This window comes from Pipistrellus hanaki (genome assembly GCF_964339955.1).
Source record: "Pipistrellus hanaki genome assembly, chromosome: 2".
Lineage (NCBI taxonomy): Eukaryota > Metazoa > Chordata > Mammalia > Chiroptera > Vespertilionidae > Pipistrellus > Pipistrellus hanaki.
Window position 1 is genome coordinate 169,866,574 of NC_140504.1, and position 18,517 is coordinate 169,885,090.

The 18,517-nt window shown below is 40.3% G+C and overlaps 1 protein-coding gene across 1 annotated transcript in view; it reads left to right on the top strand.

Annotated features, from left to right (window-relative positions):
• The window catches only part of TCEANC2 (transcription elongation factor A N-terminal and central domain containing 2), a 35,826-nt gene that overhangs the window by 13,431 nt on the left and 3,878 nt on the right, over positions 1-18,517 (top strand). Inside the window, exon 4 of the mRNA XM_084874733.1 lies at positions 11,791-11,984. Within this exon, the coding sequence (XP_084730859.1) occupies positions 11,791-11,984 (194 nt within the window). The remainder of the gene's footprint in view (positions 1-11,790; positions 11,985-18,517) is intronic.

Here is an 18,517-nt window from a genome sequence, read left to right on the forward strand (position 1 = left end):
ATCCATGATAAGGGACCGTTGTTTTAAAAAGTTTCCATTGGTGGCAGACCAGTACTTTCATTAATGTATGATAAAAGTTACCAGAAAAATAAAACTAAGATATACAAAATACAAGCCACATTTTTTAAAAGTATTAAACAGATGTAGAATTGCTCTTTAAATTGCTATAAAATTTTCTAAATGCTTCAGTTTTTGAGTTTGTTCATTGGACTGGTAACGCAGTGATCTATGGGTGACATTTTGAGTGTGTTTGATGCTGGGGGTGCAAAAATGAATAAGACATGCTTCGTGATCTCTAAAAATTTAGGTTTTGCTGGAGAAATAAGCATGTAGACAAATGTGAGCAGTAAGAAATTATAGCTTATAAATAAAAACAATAGAAATAATACTTGTGGCACCATTCTGATTTATACAAGGTATATGCTGGCATAAAGGACAGAGTACGTAGTCATCTGCACCCGGAGCATTAGAAAAGGCTTCAGAGAAGAAGTGACATTTCCGTTCAATCTTGAAAGAGACTTGACTTTTCTGTCTTGAGTAGAAATAATTTGGAAGGCCTGGTTTGTAAAAAAAAAAAATGATAGCATCCTTTGCTACTACATCATTTGTTACGGCAATAGAGATATTTAAAAGATAAGTCGGGGACCACGTTGAATTGCCATTTTAATATAGTACACAACTGTGAATAATCTGCACGGGAGGACCAACATGTGTTCCTCAAGCTGCTCCGAACTCCCCAGGGACCCAGGGCAGCCATTCACAGCTGCCGCTCTTGCCCTCACTCCTGCAGCCATTGCCTTGTCTGCCTCCCCTTGACCTCTTGTTCATGAGGCAGGAGAGAGAGCAGCTTCACACTGGCGCTAACAGCTGGCAGGAGCTGTGTGAAATCCCCAGAGAGCCCCCCAAGAGTCTTGAGAGTTGCACCCCTGTAATATAAACCAGAATCTGAGAAAATTAGATGCTTAAAGAACATAAGACCCTATTATTATAGCCAGGAAATGCTCCCATCTGCTGGTGGATTTTCTCTTTATAGGTTGTGGTCACTAGAGGGCAATAAGACCATTCATATGAGCAGGTAAGGTATTTCCACCAGTAGAGGGTCCTAGTGATTAATATTTTATGACCTATATATATTTACATATATGTATACATGTTCATATTTAGGCACAAGCCACAGTTAACCATTTATGATCAGAGTTTAAATATCAACATAATAGGCTGGAATTGTCCTACAAATATAGAACATGCTAATTAAAAAAAAAAATCCTTTCTCTCACTTCTTTGAGTAAATTGTGAGTATGCTTTCAAGAATGGGTGTGTCTGATCAGAGATTTCAATTCGAAGATCATAATAAAACCACACAAGGGGCTTGACTTGAGAGAAGCTGGAAACCATCCAAGTTTTGAGTCTTGACCCTACCCAAGCCTTCCCTAAACCTGAGGTTGAATATAATGTAGGGTTTTCTTGATTTTTTTTGTAGTTACAACAGTTGCTAAGCTGAAGATTCATTTGGATCATTGCCTGAGCATATTTACCTTCTTCCACCTTTAGCCTCCTGCCTGTCTCTATCCTATGGGCTATAAGAAACCAACATTTACTGAGTGCTTTCAATTTCTACGTCCTTTAGGATTTTATTCCACTGTGTCTCTTGATTCGAACCACACCTCTCCATCCCCTCGACTACTACCCCACCCTAATTTCCCAACCAGATGTTTTAACTGCCTCTAGGTTTGCTTTTCTCCAATACTTTTTCACATGGCAGCCAGATATTTTTGTCTAAAATGCAAATATGACTATGTCACTCCTCCATTCAGAATCCTCCAATAATAATCACTTACTATCTTTAGGGTCTCAGGCTTCATAATGAACAAAAGCTATCCTTCCACTGCAGTAAAACTAGATTCTAGATAAAAAAAACAAAAAAAACAACCTCATTCCCTCTTGCAAAAACGTAAGCAGAGGTGAAAGGGGTGGGCTCAGGGAGTGGGAGGGCTAAACTAAGGGCTGATGTAAATAGCAATGCTGCTGAAATACTTTTAGGCCAGTAGTGAAGTGGGATAGCTAATTCTGGGACTCTCAACTAAGCTGGGATTCTTGAAAAGTGTGCTAAAGTATTCCAGGTCAGAAGTGACCCTTCATTATTGACAGAAACAAAAAAAGAAGGAATTTAATTCCCTCTAGAGCAGCGGTCACCAACCTTTTGGCTCTTACATACCACCAGCGGGCCACCGGTTGGCAGCCACTGCTCAACTGCTCGGCGCTGTCAGCGGGTGCGAATGGCAGCTGCTGGCCCCAATCACCCCTGAGGGTTTCTCTACACCCCCCCCCCTCCAGGGCCACATAGTGAGTTAGCACCAGAGATATAATGAGAGTCTTGCGGCAATGAGCCCTGGACTGTGTGCCTCTATTTTATTGGATCATCTGTGTGGGTTCTGCCATCTACTCAAACTCACCTCTTTTAAACAGAATTTAGTGCCCTTTCTTTTGTACCTCAAATACAAATTTTCTCCTAGTATTCCCATTTTAGTTAGTGTCCCTAGCATTTTGCTCTGACATTAAGTCTCCAGGTAGAAATGTTCGGCAGGCAGTTGGAGATGTGGGACTGAAGTTCATAGGAGAGATTTAGACTAAAAATAACATATTTGGAAGTCATTTGCCTGGAAGCATTTGCTTAAAATCACCTAAGAGGATGAGTTCTCTGAGTAAAAGAAAAGATTAAGGGGCTGAAGGATAGAACTTGGAAGATCCATGGTGGGGAAGTGGGAGGAGGAAGAGGAGCCAGTGAAGAGGCTGAGGGAGTAGAGAGAAAGAGGAAGAGTGCCAGGTCTTTTGTATTGTGACATGAAGGCCAAGGAGGAGAGTGTGTTAAAAGGCAAGGGAAATGAGTATCCTCACTGTTCTCACTGGGCCAAAGCCTTTGGACTTGGCACTTAATGGGGCCTCTATGACTGGATACTTTTATTCAAAGGAGTCTAGTGGGTAAGAAGTACCGAGTAGATGGCTGATGAGGCTGTGGAATTAGGCCTTGTACTCTCAACCTGGTGAACAAGCTTGCTTCACTTTGCAATGCTGTGTGAATGAATATTCTGGGGAAAGTTTTATGTCAATCAGATTTATCTGGTTTCAGATAATTTTTCATTTATGATTGATTAACAACCAGAAAACTAAACTTACTAAGTGCTTTTCCAATTAGGACCTCATTTGATCCACATACCAATTCTGGAGGTAAATGTTATTTTGTCCAAATGGGAGAACTAAGGCTTAGAGAATTTAAAATAACTTACCCAGGTTAGAAAACCAAAGTATAAGTGACAAAGCTAAGATATTCTTATACCATGTCATGCTACCTCCTGAAACCAAAAATTTACCTTTGTCCATGGCAAGCTTCTACTTGTCCTTCAAGATCCAGATGAAACAACCTATTTGAAGCTAAAAACGTTTGTTGAATGAACAAATTAGTGAGTGAGTGAGTGGGTATGTGATTTGACTTATCCAAGGTCATGGGATAAGGTAGTGGCAAGGACCTTTCAAATGGCCTTCTGGTCTCAAGTTGTGCCATAGGTTTCTATTTCTTCAGCAATCTTAAACTAGTTATGGACTCCTGTATTCATTTTCTTTGAATAATGCTATAACAAATTACCACAAAATCAGTAGTTTAAAACAAGACAGATTTATTATCTTATGGTTTTGTGGGTCAGAAGTTCAGTACGGTGCGCAGTGGTTAAAGCGTTGGCCTGCCCAGTCAAGGGCACACACCTGGGTTGCAGGTTCAATTCCTAGCCCCCATCAGGGTGCATGTGGCAGGCAACCAATCGATGTATCTCTCTCACATCAATGTTTTTCTCTTCGATTCTCAGTCAGGGCACACATGCCCAGGTTGCAGGCTCTGCCCAGGTTGTGGGCTGTGCAGGAGGCAGCCCATCAGTGATCTTTCTTTCTCATCGATGTTTCCATCTCTCTATCCTTCACCCTTCCTCTCTCTTTAAAAGTCAATTAAAAAAAAATTTCAGTATGGGTCTCACACTTCTCACACTTCATCTTCCTGACCCACCCTTCTGTCTCTTCTATCTTTAAGGAGTGTGATTAGATTGGGCCCACCAACAATCCATCCTATGTCAGGGTCCTTAATCACATCTGCAAAGTCTCTTTTCCATGTAAAGTAGCATATTCAAAGATTCTGAGGATTAGGACATGGCTCTCTTTGGGGAACATAATTTTGTCTGCCACAAGCCCTCAAATTATGCCATGCTATTTCAGGTTCCACGATTTTGTTCCCTCTATTTCTTCTGTGAGCCATGCCTCCTTGAGTCATTGTTAAGACTCAGGATGGCCGAAACTGGTTTGGCTCAGTGGATAGAGCGTCGGCCTGTGGACTAAAAGGGCCCGGATTCGATTCCAGTCAAGGGCATGTACGTTGGTTGCGGGCACATCCCCAGTGGGGGGTGTGCAAGAGGCAGCTGATAGATGATTCTCTCTCGTCTAACTCTCTATCCCTCTCTCTTCCTCTCTGTAAAAAAAAAAATCAATAAAATATATTTTTTTAAAAAAGACTCAGGATGACAATTTGCCTCTTTCTTGGTATTTGCTGGCCCCTTTGCTGGCTCAATTGATTCCGCTGTCCTTTTGGCCCTCCCTGCGATTCCCCTGCAGTACTGTCTTAGGACCTGTAACACTTCCATGCATTTGTTTCTTTAGGTGTCTTTCTCCTGTGCTTAGACCCATCTGGAGCTCTTTGAGTACAAGGCTGCCTCTTGGTCAACATTCCATCCCAATGTCTAGCGCAGGGCCTGACACATACCTAGCATTTGGTAATGTTGGTTAAATGAGTGAAAGGCTGTTTCCTGCAGGGAATTTGGCTTAATGTGCTGGGAAGCGGAAACCCCCTACCCTTAAACCCAGAGGACTTAACTTAGATCACAAGACCAGCCAGTAGCACTGTTTGCTTTAAAACATAAAAGTTCATGGAGCAAATAATGACTTTTTACAGGTCATTAACTTTCTTGGTGTAGCTACTGACCAACTTGTGACCTTGGGGAAAGGTCATGGATCCTTATTTTTTTTCATCTGAATCAGGGGAGGTCGAACTGTATAGCCAAATTGCCTACATTTGAAATCTGGTCCTGCCATGTCCTTCACAAGTTACTTAATCCCTTAGTTCCTCGGGTTCTTTACCTATAAAACGGGGAATCACAACAGCACCTACCTCATAGGGTTGTCCTGAAGAGTAAATGAGTTGAGGTCTGTAAAGCATTTAGCACAATGGTTAACTGTCATCATTATTATTACCACAAAATTCCTTTTGTGATCTAAAATTTTTTGTCTTGTTTGTTTTAGAAAAGGGTTCCCTCATCTCCCCTCCCCCCTTTCTCTTTTCCTGTCCAGACTGCCTTTCCTGCTGTCACTTTTTTTTTTTTTTGAGACTCCTTCCTCTTTGCTAACAAATCTTATAGCCTTGCCCTTCCTGGGATGGTTTCCTTGGTATTGGCAGAGCCCCCTGGCCAGTCCTGAGAGAGTTATCTGTGGGTGTACTGCTGCCGGCAGGCCAGAAACATGGACTCCTCTGCCCTGGCCCGAGAAGATGAAGTTTAAGCCGTATGACTACCTCTCCAGTCCTGTGCTCTTCGGACTTGGGAATAACAAGAAGGTGAACAACATTATCTCAGCAGAGCCTTGTTGGTCACTCCCTGTGCTCCAGTCCCTACTAACAGGGAAACACAGGGTGTTAGGGGTTAAGTGTACAGGCCCCTGGAGTCAGGCTGCTGGTATCAAATCCTGGCTTCCACACTTACTAGCTGTGAGACCTGGGGCATGTTATTTTGCTGACCTTTAGTTTCTTTTTTGAAAAAAGATATAAAAATAGTATTTAATTCATTGCTTAGTTATGAAAATTAGATAATTCATATGAAATCTGGAGTAGTCAGCAGAAAGAATTCTTAGCAATGGGTAAGAATTAGGAGCTTTTGATTTCCCCAGTGCCTTTGGGTTTAATTCTTTACAGTGTCGTTCTATTATTTTGTTTGCTATTGTGTGATTATACCAATTAACTGCATCTTTATTCAACAATTTGAAAGCTAAACTTAAATTTTAAAAATATATATATTATTGATTTTTTACAGAGAGGAAGGGAGAGGGATAGAGAGCTAGAAACATCGATGAGAGAGAAACATTGACCAGCTGCCTCCTGTACACCCCCCACTGGGGATGTGCCTGCAACCAATGTACATGCCCTTGACCAGAATCAAATCCGGAACCTCTCAGTCCGCAGGCTGACGCTCTATCCACTGAGCCAAACCAGTTTAGGCTAAACTTAAATTTTTTAATTTAATTTTTAGTTCAGCAAATATGTATTTACTATTCTGTGCAAGGCACTATTCTGGGAGCTGGAATATAACTTAAAGTAAGGTATGGCTCCTGCCCTCCAGATGTTTGCAGTTTAAAAAGGGAAAGTAAGCATTTAAACATTCTCGGCAGAGGCATCAGTGAGCCAAGGCTCAGAAATGTAAGAAGGCCAGACAGCCTGAACCTAAACGAGAATGTGCAGGCTGCTCTCTGTGGCTAGAACTTAGTGCATGGAGCCAAAGGGGTAGGAGGATTGGGTTTGAGAGGAGAGAGAAAAAGAGGGCAACCTGGTGAGAGATAAGGCCAAAGAGTTTAGGTCATTCAGAGCCTGGATGCTATACTTAGAAATTAATTTGAGGGCAGTGGAGAGAGCCACTGAAGACTTTTTGGTAAGGGAATGATGTGATCAAATTGTGTTTAAAAGGTTATTTTTGACATCAGTATAGAGGTTAAATTGGAGACGGCCAGACTGGGTGGGAACAAAGGTTGGTTAATAAATCTTTGCAGTAGACCTGTAGAGAGGTGATGAGGACGTGAATCAGGGCAGCGGTGAGGATGAAGAGGGAGCTGAGCAGGAAAAGGGAAAGATGTAATAGATGTGAAGGAGCCTAATATGATGGGTGAATGGTGGTGCCATTGTGTGAGGGACTGAGGATGATGGTAACGATTTCCATTTTTGAAATGTTGAATTAGAAATGCTTGCAAAATAAGCATGTAGAGATGTCCAATAGGCGACTAGAATTTGGGCTAGAGATACATATTTGGTAGTCATCTGCTTGCGTATAGTAATTGGACCACAGGAGTGGGCGGGATTGCTCAGGGAAGGCAGGTGGAGAAACGAGAAGGAAGAAGAGAACCAGTAACAGGTAGTGTCTCAAAAAGCAGTGGAAGAGAATATTTCAGAATGAAGAAAGCAGTGTCAAGTCCATGAGCTTGGAGAAGGTCCATTGGTTCGACAAATAGAAGACTCTGCGAGATTTCTGTGTCTTTAGTTCTCATATATAAAGCTGGATCAATAGTGCCTTTCTTGGGGAGAGAAGAGGATAAGGTTGGGAACAGATAGAAGGATCTCTGTTCCAAAGCAACCTGAATGCACCTCTATTACAGCACAGCTCGCACTGTTAGGATTGCTTACAGGTTGAGCCCACCCACAGGATTGTGAGCTGGACTGTATAAGCACACCCAGTCCCACCACTCAGAAGAGACTCACTAATAATTTCATTGTCAATTCTTTTAGACTTTTCCCTCTGCAAATAAACACATATGTGTTTATATGTGTACACAAGTGTAATTAAAAAAAATACTGGCTCATACAGTGCATGTTCTTCTGAGAACCTGTTTTTTCCACTTAACTGAATAAATTAATCATCTTTCTGTGTTACTATATGTTGAGCTATTAATATTTGCAAAATATTTATTGTTTGAATGGATTATAATTTATTTAACCAAGTGAATCTTTAATGATGAGCTTCGAGGTTGTTTTAGCTTTTCACTATCACAAACGGTGCTGGAATTAATATTTTTGTACATATATCTTCTTTGCACACCTTGGTGCAAGGTGAGTGTAGGTTTAATTCCAGGGACTGGGTCTTTTCCATCTCTGTACCATCAGTACCAAGCATAAAGAAGGTGCTTTGTAAAAGTATTAAAATGACCAGAATTTAGGTCTTGAGGTCTTCCAATGACTTATTTATCTTTGTGTTTTTAGCATCTATAACAGTGACCAACAAAATTTTTCTTGCTAAATGAATAATCTCAAGAATATACAGAACTCTGCTCAGAAAAGTATTGAGTAGTAGTCAGCTTTTAAGTGATGTGTGTATTTTAAAACACCTCATAAGCATTGCCAGCTAGGAAGTACCCGGAGACATTTATTCTGAGTGTTCGGCATATTTCTCTTCCTCTCCTGGTGATGAGTGTTGATGTATTCCTTTCCCTGGGCAATGGAATGGCTAGATGAAATTTCTAGGTAGATAATTGCTTAGAGTGAGAAGTTAAAGAGTCTTGTCTTCCCTTCAGAATTATATTTCTTTTTCACCTGCAGGATACCCTTCACAGACTCTTAAAAGCAGGAGCATATTCTTGTTCAGCCCTGCATGACTAGTGCCTACGATACAGAGATGGGCCTTCAGCAAATGTAGAGGGTAAGGGAATCATTAAGTGTTAGGCTATATGGTTGGCATTAGCTGATAAACTTTTTAAATGGTTTTGACCATTTCCCCAAATTTAAATCCTTTTTCTGCTTCTTTTTGTTCAATGATGACTCTTTTTAGTATATATTGAATTCTTGTATATAATGTTGTCTATTCCTGTGCTTCATTTTTTTATTCATTAGGTTTATTTTCTGGTGTTAGTTTATATAATTTTAACTATTGTTGTTTTATAATATGTCCTAATCTTCTATATGTATAAAAGGCTAATATGCAAAGTGTCCCCTTGGAAGTTCGACCAGGAAACTGGGAGTTTGATCCCATCAGAGGAAGGCCCTGGCCAGCAGCCAGAAGGCCCCTATTGACCTTGATCTCCAGCCAGGCCTGGGGACCTTACCTGTACATCGGGCCTCTAGTATCTTATAAGGCTACCTGCTGGATAATTCCTCTTTTTCAAAATAGTATTTTAGACTTTTACCCATTTATATCTATACTAATAAAAGGGTGATATGCTAATTAGGGCAGACGTCTTCCAACGACCATCCAGACAAAGCCACAGCAGCTGCCTGAGCCTCAGGCAAGATGTGGATGACGGGTTGCGGATGACGCATGGCGGATGGCGCATAGCACATGGCAGATGGCGGCTGCCACTGTGAGGGCCGACCTAAGACTCAGGCAGCCACTCCCCACTGCGAGGCACGAGGCTCAGGCAGCTGTGCGCACGCTGCAAGGCCCATGGTGGCTGCCAGTGACAGCAGCAGCAGGGTGATGGGGGTGGCACCTTCTCCTGATAGGCCAGGTTGCCTCTGGCAGAGGGATGCCAGCTTGCGGCTTAGGCTGGGGGCCAAGGCAGAGGTGGTTAGGGGCGATCAGGCCGGCAGGGGGACAAGATAGGGACAGTCAGGCCCATAGGCAGGCAGAGGCAGTTAGGGGTGATCAGGCAGGCAGGCAGGTGAGCGATTAGGAGCCAGCAGTCCTGGATTGTGAGAGGGATGTCCCATCTAAACCAGCAGTCAGACATCCCCCAAGGGGTCCCAAATTGAAGAGGATGCAGGCTGGGCTGAGGTAACCTCCTTCCCCTTGCACAAATTTCATGCACCGGGCCTCTAGTTTCTATAAGTCTAGAAATATTGGTTGTCTTCTAATACAAACAGATTACATTACATTTACAAATTAGCTTCAGTATTGGCATTGTTTTACTAACTTTTCATCATATAATATAGTAGTTTTTCCCTTGTTTTACATGTTTTAGTAAAAATATGTTATTCTTCATGTGGGCTTGTCTCTCCACAACATTTATCGAACCCACTCTTCTGATCCCTAGCTCCTGCCATGGTGCTGTCTGCTAGAGGTACAGAAATGAACAAATCAGCCGAAACCGGTTTGGCTCAATGGATAGAGCGTCGGCTTGGGGACTGAAAGGCCCCGGGTTCGATTCCGGTCAAGGGCATGTACCTTGGTTGCGGGCATATCCCCGGTAGGGGGTTTGCAAGAGGCAGCTGATCGATGACTCTCTCTCATCGATGTTTCTAACTCTCTATCTCTCTCCCTTCCTCTCTGTACAAAATCAATAAAATATATTTTTTTAAAAAAGAAAAAGAAGAAATGAACAAATCACAGTTCTTACCCTCAAGGAGCTCTCTTTGGTGGACAAGAGAGAGAACTGGTCTAATTGCAACTAATTATAATAATTATTGTGATAAAAACCCAAGGTGCTAAGGAAGCACAGTGAGGCATACAACCAAGCCTAGGGGTATTAAAGAAGACTTCCTGTACTGAGTCTGAAAGACAGAATGGAAGTTAACCAGATGAAGGGGAAGAAAGAGTATTCCAGGCAGACAGAATGTTTATTGGAAAATATGTTCAAAAGCAGAGATTTTCAAAATATTGAAGTGTTTGAGGAGCTACAAGTAGCTGGAGTATAGATGACAGAGGGATGGTAGCTGGAAATGAAGCTAGAAAGCAGGTGGGAGGGTGGCAGATGATCGAAGGGACTTGTGTGACAAGACATGAATTTGGATATAGAATTGAAAGATTTAAGTAGAGCAGTGAAATGGTCAGGTTTGTGTTTTAGAAAAAAAGTCCCTAAAAGAGAAAATAATAAAGTTAAATAAAGACCTTTCTGGCTACTGTAGAAGATGGCATTAAGGGGCTCCAAATGTATTGCATTTGGTAGTTTGGACTCAAAAGCCTCTTTTAATCTAAAGCAGTCTGTGACCTTGTTCCCCTTTTTAAAAAATGCCATTGACTATTATAGAAACCAGGTCTGTTGTCCTGTAGAATGTGCCACATTCTGAATCTGTTTCCTCATACTATAACCTATTCCTCTGCCTCTCATATTTTCTATAAACTGGAAGTTAGCATTGAATAATTCTATGAATTCTGGTTCATCTTTTCTCTGGGAGGAGGGACAAGAATATTTCATAGGGCTGTGAAATGCTACCTGTGTCTGATGGTGCCACAGTCAAGGATGCTAATTGATCAGTGGTTCAGGTCATGACAGCTCATTCCTCCATTATAAATTTCCCCATCAACCTTTTATTGAATGAATTGATCTACTGATGATTAGCACCTGAGTGAATTATTTCATCATGGGCTACCATTTTTTTTTCTTTTTTTTTTAGTTCTGTCAATCTTTTTACATTTATTAGCTGAATAAAGAACATTTCCTTGCCCTAGCCAGTTTGGCTCAGCAGATAAAACGTCAGCCCATGGACTGATCGAGGATTTGATTCTGGTCAAGGGCATGTATCTTGGTTGCAGGCTCAATCCCCTCCCTGGTCAGGGCATGTGCGGGAGGCAACTAATCAATGTGTCTCTCTCACATCGATGTTTCTCTCTCTGACTCTCCCCCTCCCATTCACTCTTTAAAAATTCAATGGAAAATATCCTTGGGTGAGGACTAACAACAACAAAAACAAAAAACATTTTCTCAATAGCTAGAGCTATTTGGTTGTTCTGAAATATAATATGTACCAAAAGATAAGAAAAATGCTTAATTCACTTTCTTATCTTGCAATTTTTAGATTAAGGAGTTGGTACCTTAGTTGTTTTGTTTTAAGTATCTTTTGGTCATGTTTCTATTTTATGGCTTAAGACATTGGCTAGTCCAGTGATTCTCCCTCAGTGATTATCTTGTAAACCCAGCCTCTGAGAAATTGTCTTCATTTGCACAGAGCCTTAAGATCCTTAGGAATGTGAATGGCTTTCTAAGTGCCATACACACACATCAGTCCATCTAGTCCTGTGCTTTTCAGAAGACAGAACCTCCTTTCCTTTGGTTTCTCTTCTCTTGCTCCAGGTCACACAGTGAATAAGATGCGTCAACACTCAGATTCAGAAGTGGCTTGTCTTGCCAAAGAAGTTTACACTGAGTGGAGAACTTTCATTGAGAAACATGCAAATAGACCTTCTATTGAAGTTCGAAGTGATTCCAAAACCGAGGCGCTTAGGAAAAACGCCCAGAAATTACTCTCAGAAGCGCTGGAATTAGAGGTAATGTCTGGTTATGATGTAATTATTAGGAGCTCTTGGTTAAATGAGCCTCACATTTTCAAAATGAACTTTCATAGTGTTGGTGCTGTGGCTTTATTCTGTTTTTTTCTTTAAGAGTTCTGGATTTGTAATCATTCTGGGAGACGGTGTTGTAGAAAGAAACTAGCAAACCTGAAGTAAAACCCTGGCTCTAGTACGTACCATACTAGCTGTGGCACCTTAGGCAAATCTTTTAACACGAGGCTTGATTTTTTTTTAAGTGTAAAATGATTATTGTTCCTACCATCTAAGGTTATTGGAAAGAGTAAATGGACTCTTTATATACAAAAGAATAGTATAGTGCCTGGTGATTACAAGTCACTTAGTGAATGCTGGCTCCTTCCATTTATTTTATTTTTATTAAATATATATTTATTAATTTCAGAGAGGAAGGGAGAGGAAGAGAAAGATAAAAATATTAATGATGAGAGAGAATCATTATTCACTGCCTCCTACATACCCTCCACTGGGGATCGAGCCTGCAACCTGGGCTTGTGCGCTGACTAGGAATCAAACCTTGACCTCCTGGTTCGTAGGTCAACACTCAACTGCTGAGCCATGCTGGCTTGGTGGACTCCTTCCGTTTAAAATTTGTTCTCTTCCCACTGAAGCAAAAATTCTGGGATGGACTCTGTTAGGAAATATCAATGGCAAAAGAAAATAGCTGTCTATTGAAAATATTCTAATCCCCCAATTTTTTTGTCCACATTCTAAAGCATATAGTCAGTTGGCTAGACCTAATTCCTACATCTTCATAGCCAACAGTTCAGGTGACAATAGGCTTGAGGTACACATGCTAGAAGGATTTTTGCTCATTAACAATAATATTAATCACCATCATCAAACAAATTTTATATGTCAATTTATACTCTGGAAAAATCAGACATATAACATTTATATATTTTCTCCTTTTTAGGGTATCCCTATAAAAATTTCTTTAAGAATAATTTAATATTATTAACAAAGAAGCAATGCAGAAGTCTGATTTAAATGCTTGATCTGTTTATTCTCTGAGAAAATATTTTAGCCTCTCTGTCTCAATTATACATCCACAAAAGAAGGGCAAATGAACTCATGGTATATTATTTACTTTTTAAAATACAGTTTTGGATTTTTAAATACACACTTAGAAAATGTGAAAAACATAGAAAGGAAAAATAAGATCACCATTGAACTTACCACCCAGATATAATCTTGTTAGCATTTTGGTGCATTTTCTGTTTGGTAAGTTATTATAACTTTTTAAATGAATGCTATAATATGGTTTTCCCAAATTATTAAGAGCCATTATATGCCAAATGTTCCATAAGATAGTTTTATTGATTATTTAAACAACATTGCAGAAAATTAACAATAATTCACATTTATGTTGTCTTTTTCATCTTGATCAATATCAGTATAATTTTGTATATCCTTTTCTATATATGGTTATTTTTTCATTTTTATAATTTTCAGTGTTATTTGATAGCTCAGCAAATTGCTATGCTGTTAAGTTTGCTTTTCTTTTCCTAAAGGAAGCTTTAATATGAATATTAAGCCCTTGGAAGAAAGAAAAAAATATGAAGGTTGTAAGTCTAAATAAATAACTTTCCAGAATATTGATTAGCCAACAAGACTTGCTATTTGATATTTTAAATAAAGTTTATTTTTTAAATCAAAATTATTACAGAAACAGAGTATGGTTATATAATATGTAGTTAATGTGGTGGTAAATTCCAGTTCCCTGTGGCATCTTTTTAAGTAAATGATAATAACGAAGCAATGCTTGTAAGGATTAATGAGCAGTTTGCCTACTATATTAAACTCCATAATAATTATCCTTTTAGTTTATCCATTAATTATCCTTTAAATGGCACATCAAGTGGTAAGCACTCAAGTGTTTCAAAGTTAAAAAAGTGATACATTCGTTAGTGCTTTCCAACATAATTGGAAAAAATATCAGATTAAGCATAGTTGAGTGGTTTTGTTCCCAAAGAGTGAATTTTAAAAATTAAAAGTATACATCTTGCCGAAATCGGTTTGGCTCAGTGGATAGAGCGTTGGCCTGCAGACTGAAGGGTCCTGGGTTCGATTCCGGTCGAGGGCATGTAACTTGGTTGCAAGCACATCCCCAGTAGGGGATGTGCAGAAGGCAGCTGGTCGATGTTTCTCTCTCATCAATGTTTCTAGCTCTCTATCCCTCTCCCTTCCTCTCTGTAAAAAAAATCAATAATATATATATATATATATGTATATATATATATATATATATATATTTAAAATAATAATAATAATAATAAAAGTATACATCTTTCTTCCTTGGCCAAAAAAAAAAAAAAAAAGAATCAATCTGGGTTTTTTTTTTTTTGCGTAAACAGTATTTGATAATAATTTGATCAGTTTGATATGTTTAAGAATTATAAACACTTTTGCATAAAAGTTAACTCTTAGCACCCATTATCCTCTGAAACATTACCATATTAGGGTAAATAAGTGACCCATCTAATTCAGTATTTGGTCTTTGACAGTAACCAATGTTGAGCGTATTCAAATCAGACATCCAATCTCCACAAATGTACTTTATCAGGCAGTAGTAAACCATTGGATAAATTATTGGCCCAGTGACTAAAAAGCCTTTACAATTTGATCCTAGCATTACATTTTTTGTAGAAAATAAATGTTTTCATGTTATTTGTTTTGGTTATATTCTTTTGTAGTGAAAGCCATAGTTGAGGAATATACACACACAGCCAAATGTCTCTCTTTATTACTGTATAGATCTTGCTTTCCAGACTCATAGATTGTTTCCTTGTTCTTGGAATAATGGAATAGATGAATAAAATCTCCATTGTTGAGACCCTGGCTCCATTCCCCTTTACTTTCTCCCTTCCGGATCTTCTTTGTTCTTCCCTGCATTTTAGATCTTTCCTCATATGAACATCCCCTGTGGTGTCATTCTCTTACTTCCCCTTCCTCATTATCCACTCTCCTTCCTACCTCATGGCCTGTGATCATTTTCCTATTATGTCATTAAAAAAAATGGACCTGATTCTCAAAGTGAGCCTGTATCATTAAGAGTTATGAAACACTGGCTGGTTGGCCCAGTTGGTTGTCAGATGGTGCTAATGAGATCCAGGTCAGGGGTACGTCCCCATATGGGTCTGTTAGTTTTTTCTTTGTTTAATGGCCTCAGACTGCACCTCTGGCTTTGACCGGCTCTTTCATAAATGTATTTAAGTGGCCAAAAAGGAGTGTGGTTAGATAGGTACAAACCCAATCATGCTCTGTGTGCTAAAACTCATACAAAGTTTGCTTCCAGTGGATATTCAATTCAACAAATGTTTAGCACTACTACTACTACTAGTGTCAGGGAGAATGCAAACATAAGTGAGTTGCATTCCCTATCTTAAGAAAGCTTACAGTCTCCTGGCTGAGAGCCTGTAAATGACTAATAGAAGGCAAGATGAAATATATCTGAAATGGGTACAAGCCAATGGTGCAGACACACAAAGGACAGTATATGAAATCTGACAGGGGAATCTGGGAAGGTTTTATGGAAGAGATGGCAATTGAATTGGCCTTTTTCAAGAGGGGGAGGATTTTGCTAACTTGAGAATGCATATAAAATAGAAACATTATATTTCCTATCTTATTTGCTGTGTTATTGAAAGAGCAGGAAAGGAGGGAGGTTACATGGGGGTAGGGGGAGGACATTCATTTAATGAATATTTACTGAGCCCTTACCATGTGCTTGTATCTATGCTAGGCATGGGGAATTTAGAAATGGATCCAGCACAGTATCATCCCCAAAAGGGCTCACAGGCTTCTGAGACAAATAAACAGTTACAGTACATCGTGGGAAGTTCTGCATTTGAGATACACACATAAAAAAGACCTTGTTCCCTTACTTTCAAAGGGCTTACAGATGTGGCAGACATCACTAATTGATTATGGCACCATTTCCCACTGAGGCCAGAATCCTTGATGAAAAAGCTCTAGGTGGTCATGTTTTATTCGAGGTGGTCATGTTTTATATCTTCTCCCAGCTATAACCAATTTGTCCAGAATTGGACAACTGAATAACTCACAGGTACAAATAGATAGGGAAGGTAAATCAGATTCTCTGTCTCTGAGACATGTGAACTAGGAAATGCTAAGAAAACAACAGTGGGAGTGTTGGAGCAGATGTTGGAGGAGTTATGAGGAAGCAGAAGCCATGGGTAGAAATGAGTAGAATATGGGGAGAGAATAAGGCAGTTAGAATTAGTAGTGAGTAAGGCAAATGGAGAGGAGCAAAAACCTATGGGGAGGAGACCAGGAAGATCATAAGACACAGAGAAGGGATGTGGTCCCAAAATGAATGCCTAGGTTTCCTGCAGCGTACCTGTTCCCATTTCTACAGGTGCATTTCACAGCAAAAACACTCTTCTCAAGGTGTCAGCGAGACCCTGGTCCCTTAGCTAAGTCCCAAAAGGGCTTACCTAAATCACCAGGCTAGAACACACTGGAAAGGACTCAACAATTTGGGTTGGTTTGGATTTTCCAAGGGCAGTTTTAAATTCATTCACTTTGTGCAATGAACTTTTATACAAAAAGGCATATGATGAATTATTCTGTATAATTTATATTTTAGTATCACCGATGTTCTTTATTTCTTCATTCTGATTGGCCTTCATTTACTAATAAGGCATGAATGAGAATTATTACATGCTTGCTCCCTTTCCCCTTCACATTGTTGGTAGAACACCGATTCCACTACCCAGTGGTTTTCTGTGTACATGCAGTCGCCTTTCTAGACTGTGATTCCTGGATGGCAGGGGCAAGCCTTTTCTGCTCAGTCTCCCTAATATTCAGATCAGGGCAGATTCAGGGTAGCAGCTTGGTAACTATTTGATAAATAAAGTATGTATGAGTATCCAATTATGCAAATTCCAAGGCACTGACAGAGTTCTTTTTTTTAAATAAATACTATAATTCAGTGGAATGGCCATGGCCTGTTTTGCAAAGGTATATATGCCCTTTCTCCCCAAACAACCATTCCCCTAAAAAAAAACCCACCTTTTTCTTGACTGTTAAAATAAGTGAATCTCTAAACAGTGACTAGCCATCCTCACACTAGATTGAGGAGCCTCTCTGGCAAATGTTGCTGGACAAATGCTGGCCAGACAACTGGCCACCCTTCCAGCCTTCTAAAGTAACCTGCTTGCAGGGCTGCCTCAGGCCAGGAGCTAGTTCACTGCCCACCCAGGAGGCCATGAAAAACTCGAGATGGCCGAAGCCGGTTTGGCTCAGTGGATAGAGCATCGGTCTGCGGACTGAAAGGTCCCGGGTTTGATTCCGGTCAAGGGCATGTACATTGGTTGCTGGCACATCCCCTTTGGGGGGTGTGCAGGAGGCAGCTGGTCGATGTTTCTCTCTCATCGACGTTTCTAGCTCTCTGTTTCTCTCCCTTCCTCTCTGTAAAAAATCAATAAAATATATTTTAAAAGAAAAGAAAAGAAAAGAAAAACTCGAGATGTCTGGGTTCTGGAGGGCCACTGCTCCAAGCCAGGTCCACTCACCCTAGCACAGTCAGTCAGTCATCAGGACCACAAACTTCCCGGAAGGTCTTTTGTCTGCTGTGCCTCAGCAGATGTCTGGGCCTACATATTCATTCTCTGTGTGTCCCCCCCCCCCCCCCCCCCCCGGGTCCTATTCTCCCTGCGGTCCTTATTTCTTCCAAGCTTCTTTTTTCTGTTTGTTTCGGTCTGTCTATTCCTTATATTAGGGTATTTTATCAAGTGTCAGGTGACTATTTTTGGTACACTTTTTTCTTAAACTTTTCTTTTTAAATAGTGTATAGCCCTGGCCAGTGTGATTTGGCTGGAGTGTTGTCCCAGACACCAAAAGATCGTGGGTTCGATTCCTGGGCACATACCCAGGTTGCAGGCTTGCTTCTCAGTCAGAGTGCGTATAAGAGGCAACTGACCAATGTTTCTCTCTTTCATATCTCTCTCTCTCTCTCTCTCTCTCTCTCTCTCTCTCTCTCTCTCTCTGTCTTTCCTCTTCCCTCCCTTCCTTTCATTCTGTCTAGAAATTAATGGAAAAAATATCCTTGGGTGACGATTAACCAAAAAATAAATAAATAAATAAATAAATAAATAAATAAAATACAGCAAAAGTACACAAGAGATATTCGTACAGATCAGTGAACTTATTGCAAAACACGTGCCTACTTTACCTAACCAGACCCTATTCATTCTTCAAGTCTCAAGTTAAACAGCATTTCCTTTCAAAGCCAGGCACCGCCCTCGGGTTGGGCCCCTTTGCTGTAGCTCTGTGCCCAGCATGTATCCCTGTCCTTTCCCAGCACTCGGTGCACTTACAGTCCATGGTCACTGCTTCTCACTAGCTGTGCTCTCCATGGAGTCACAGACAGTGCCAGCCTTATTCACTGCTGTTTCCTCTCCCCAGGCACAGAGCCCAGCACATAGTAAGTGCTGAATAAATATTTGAATGAACGGGGGAAAGCAAGT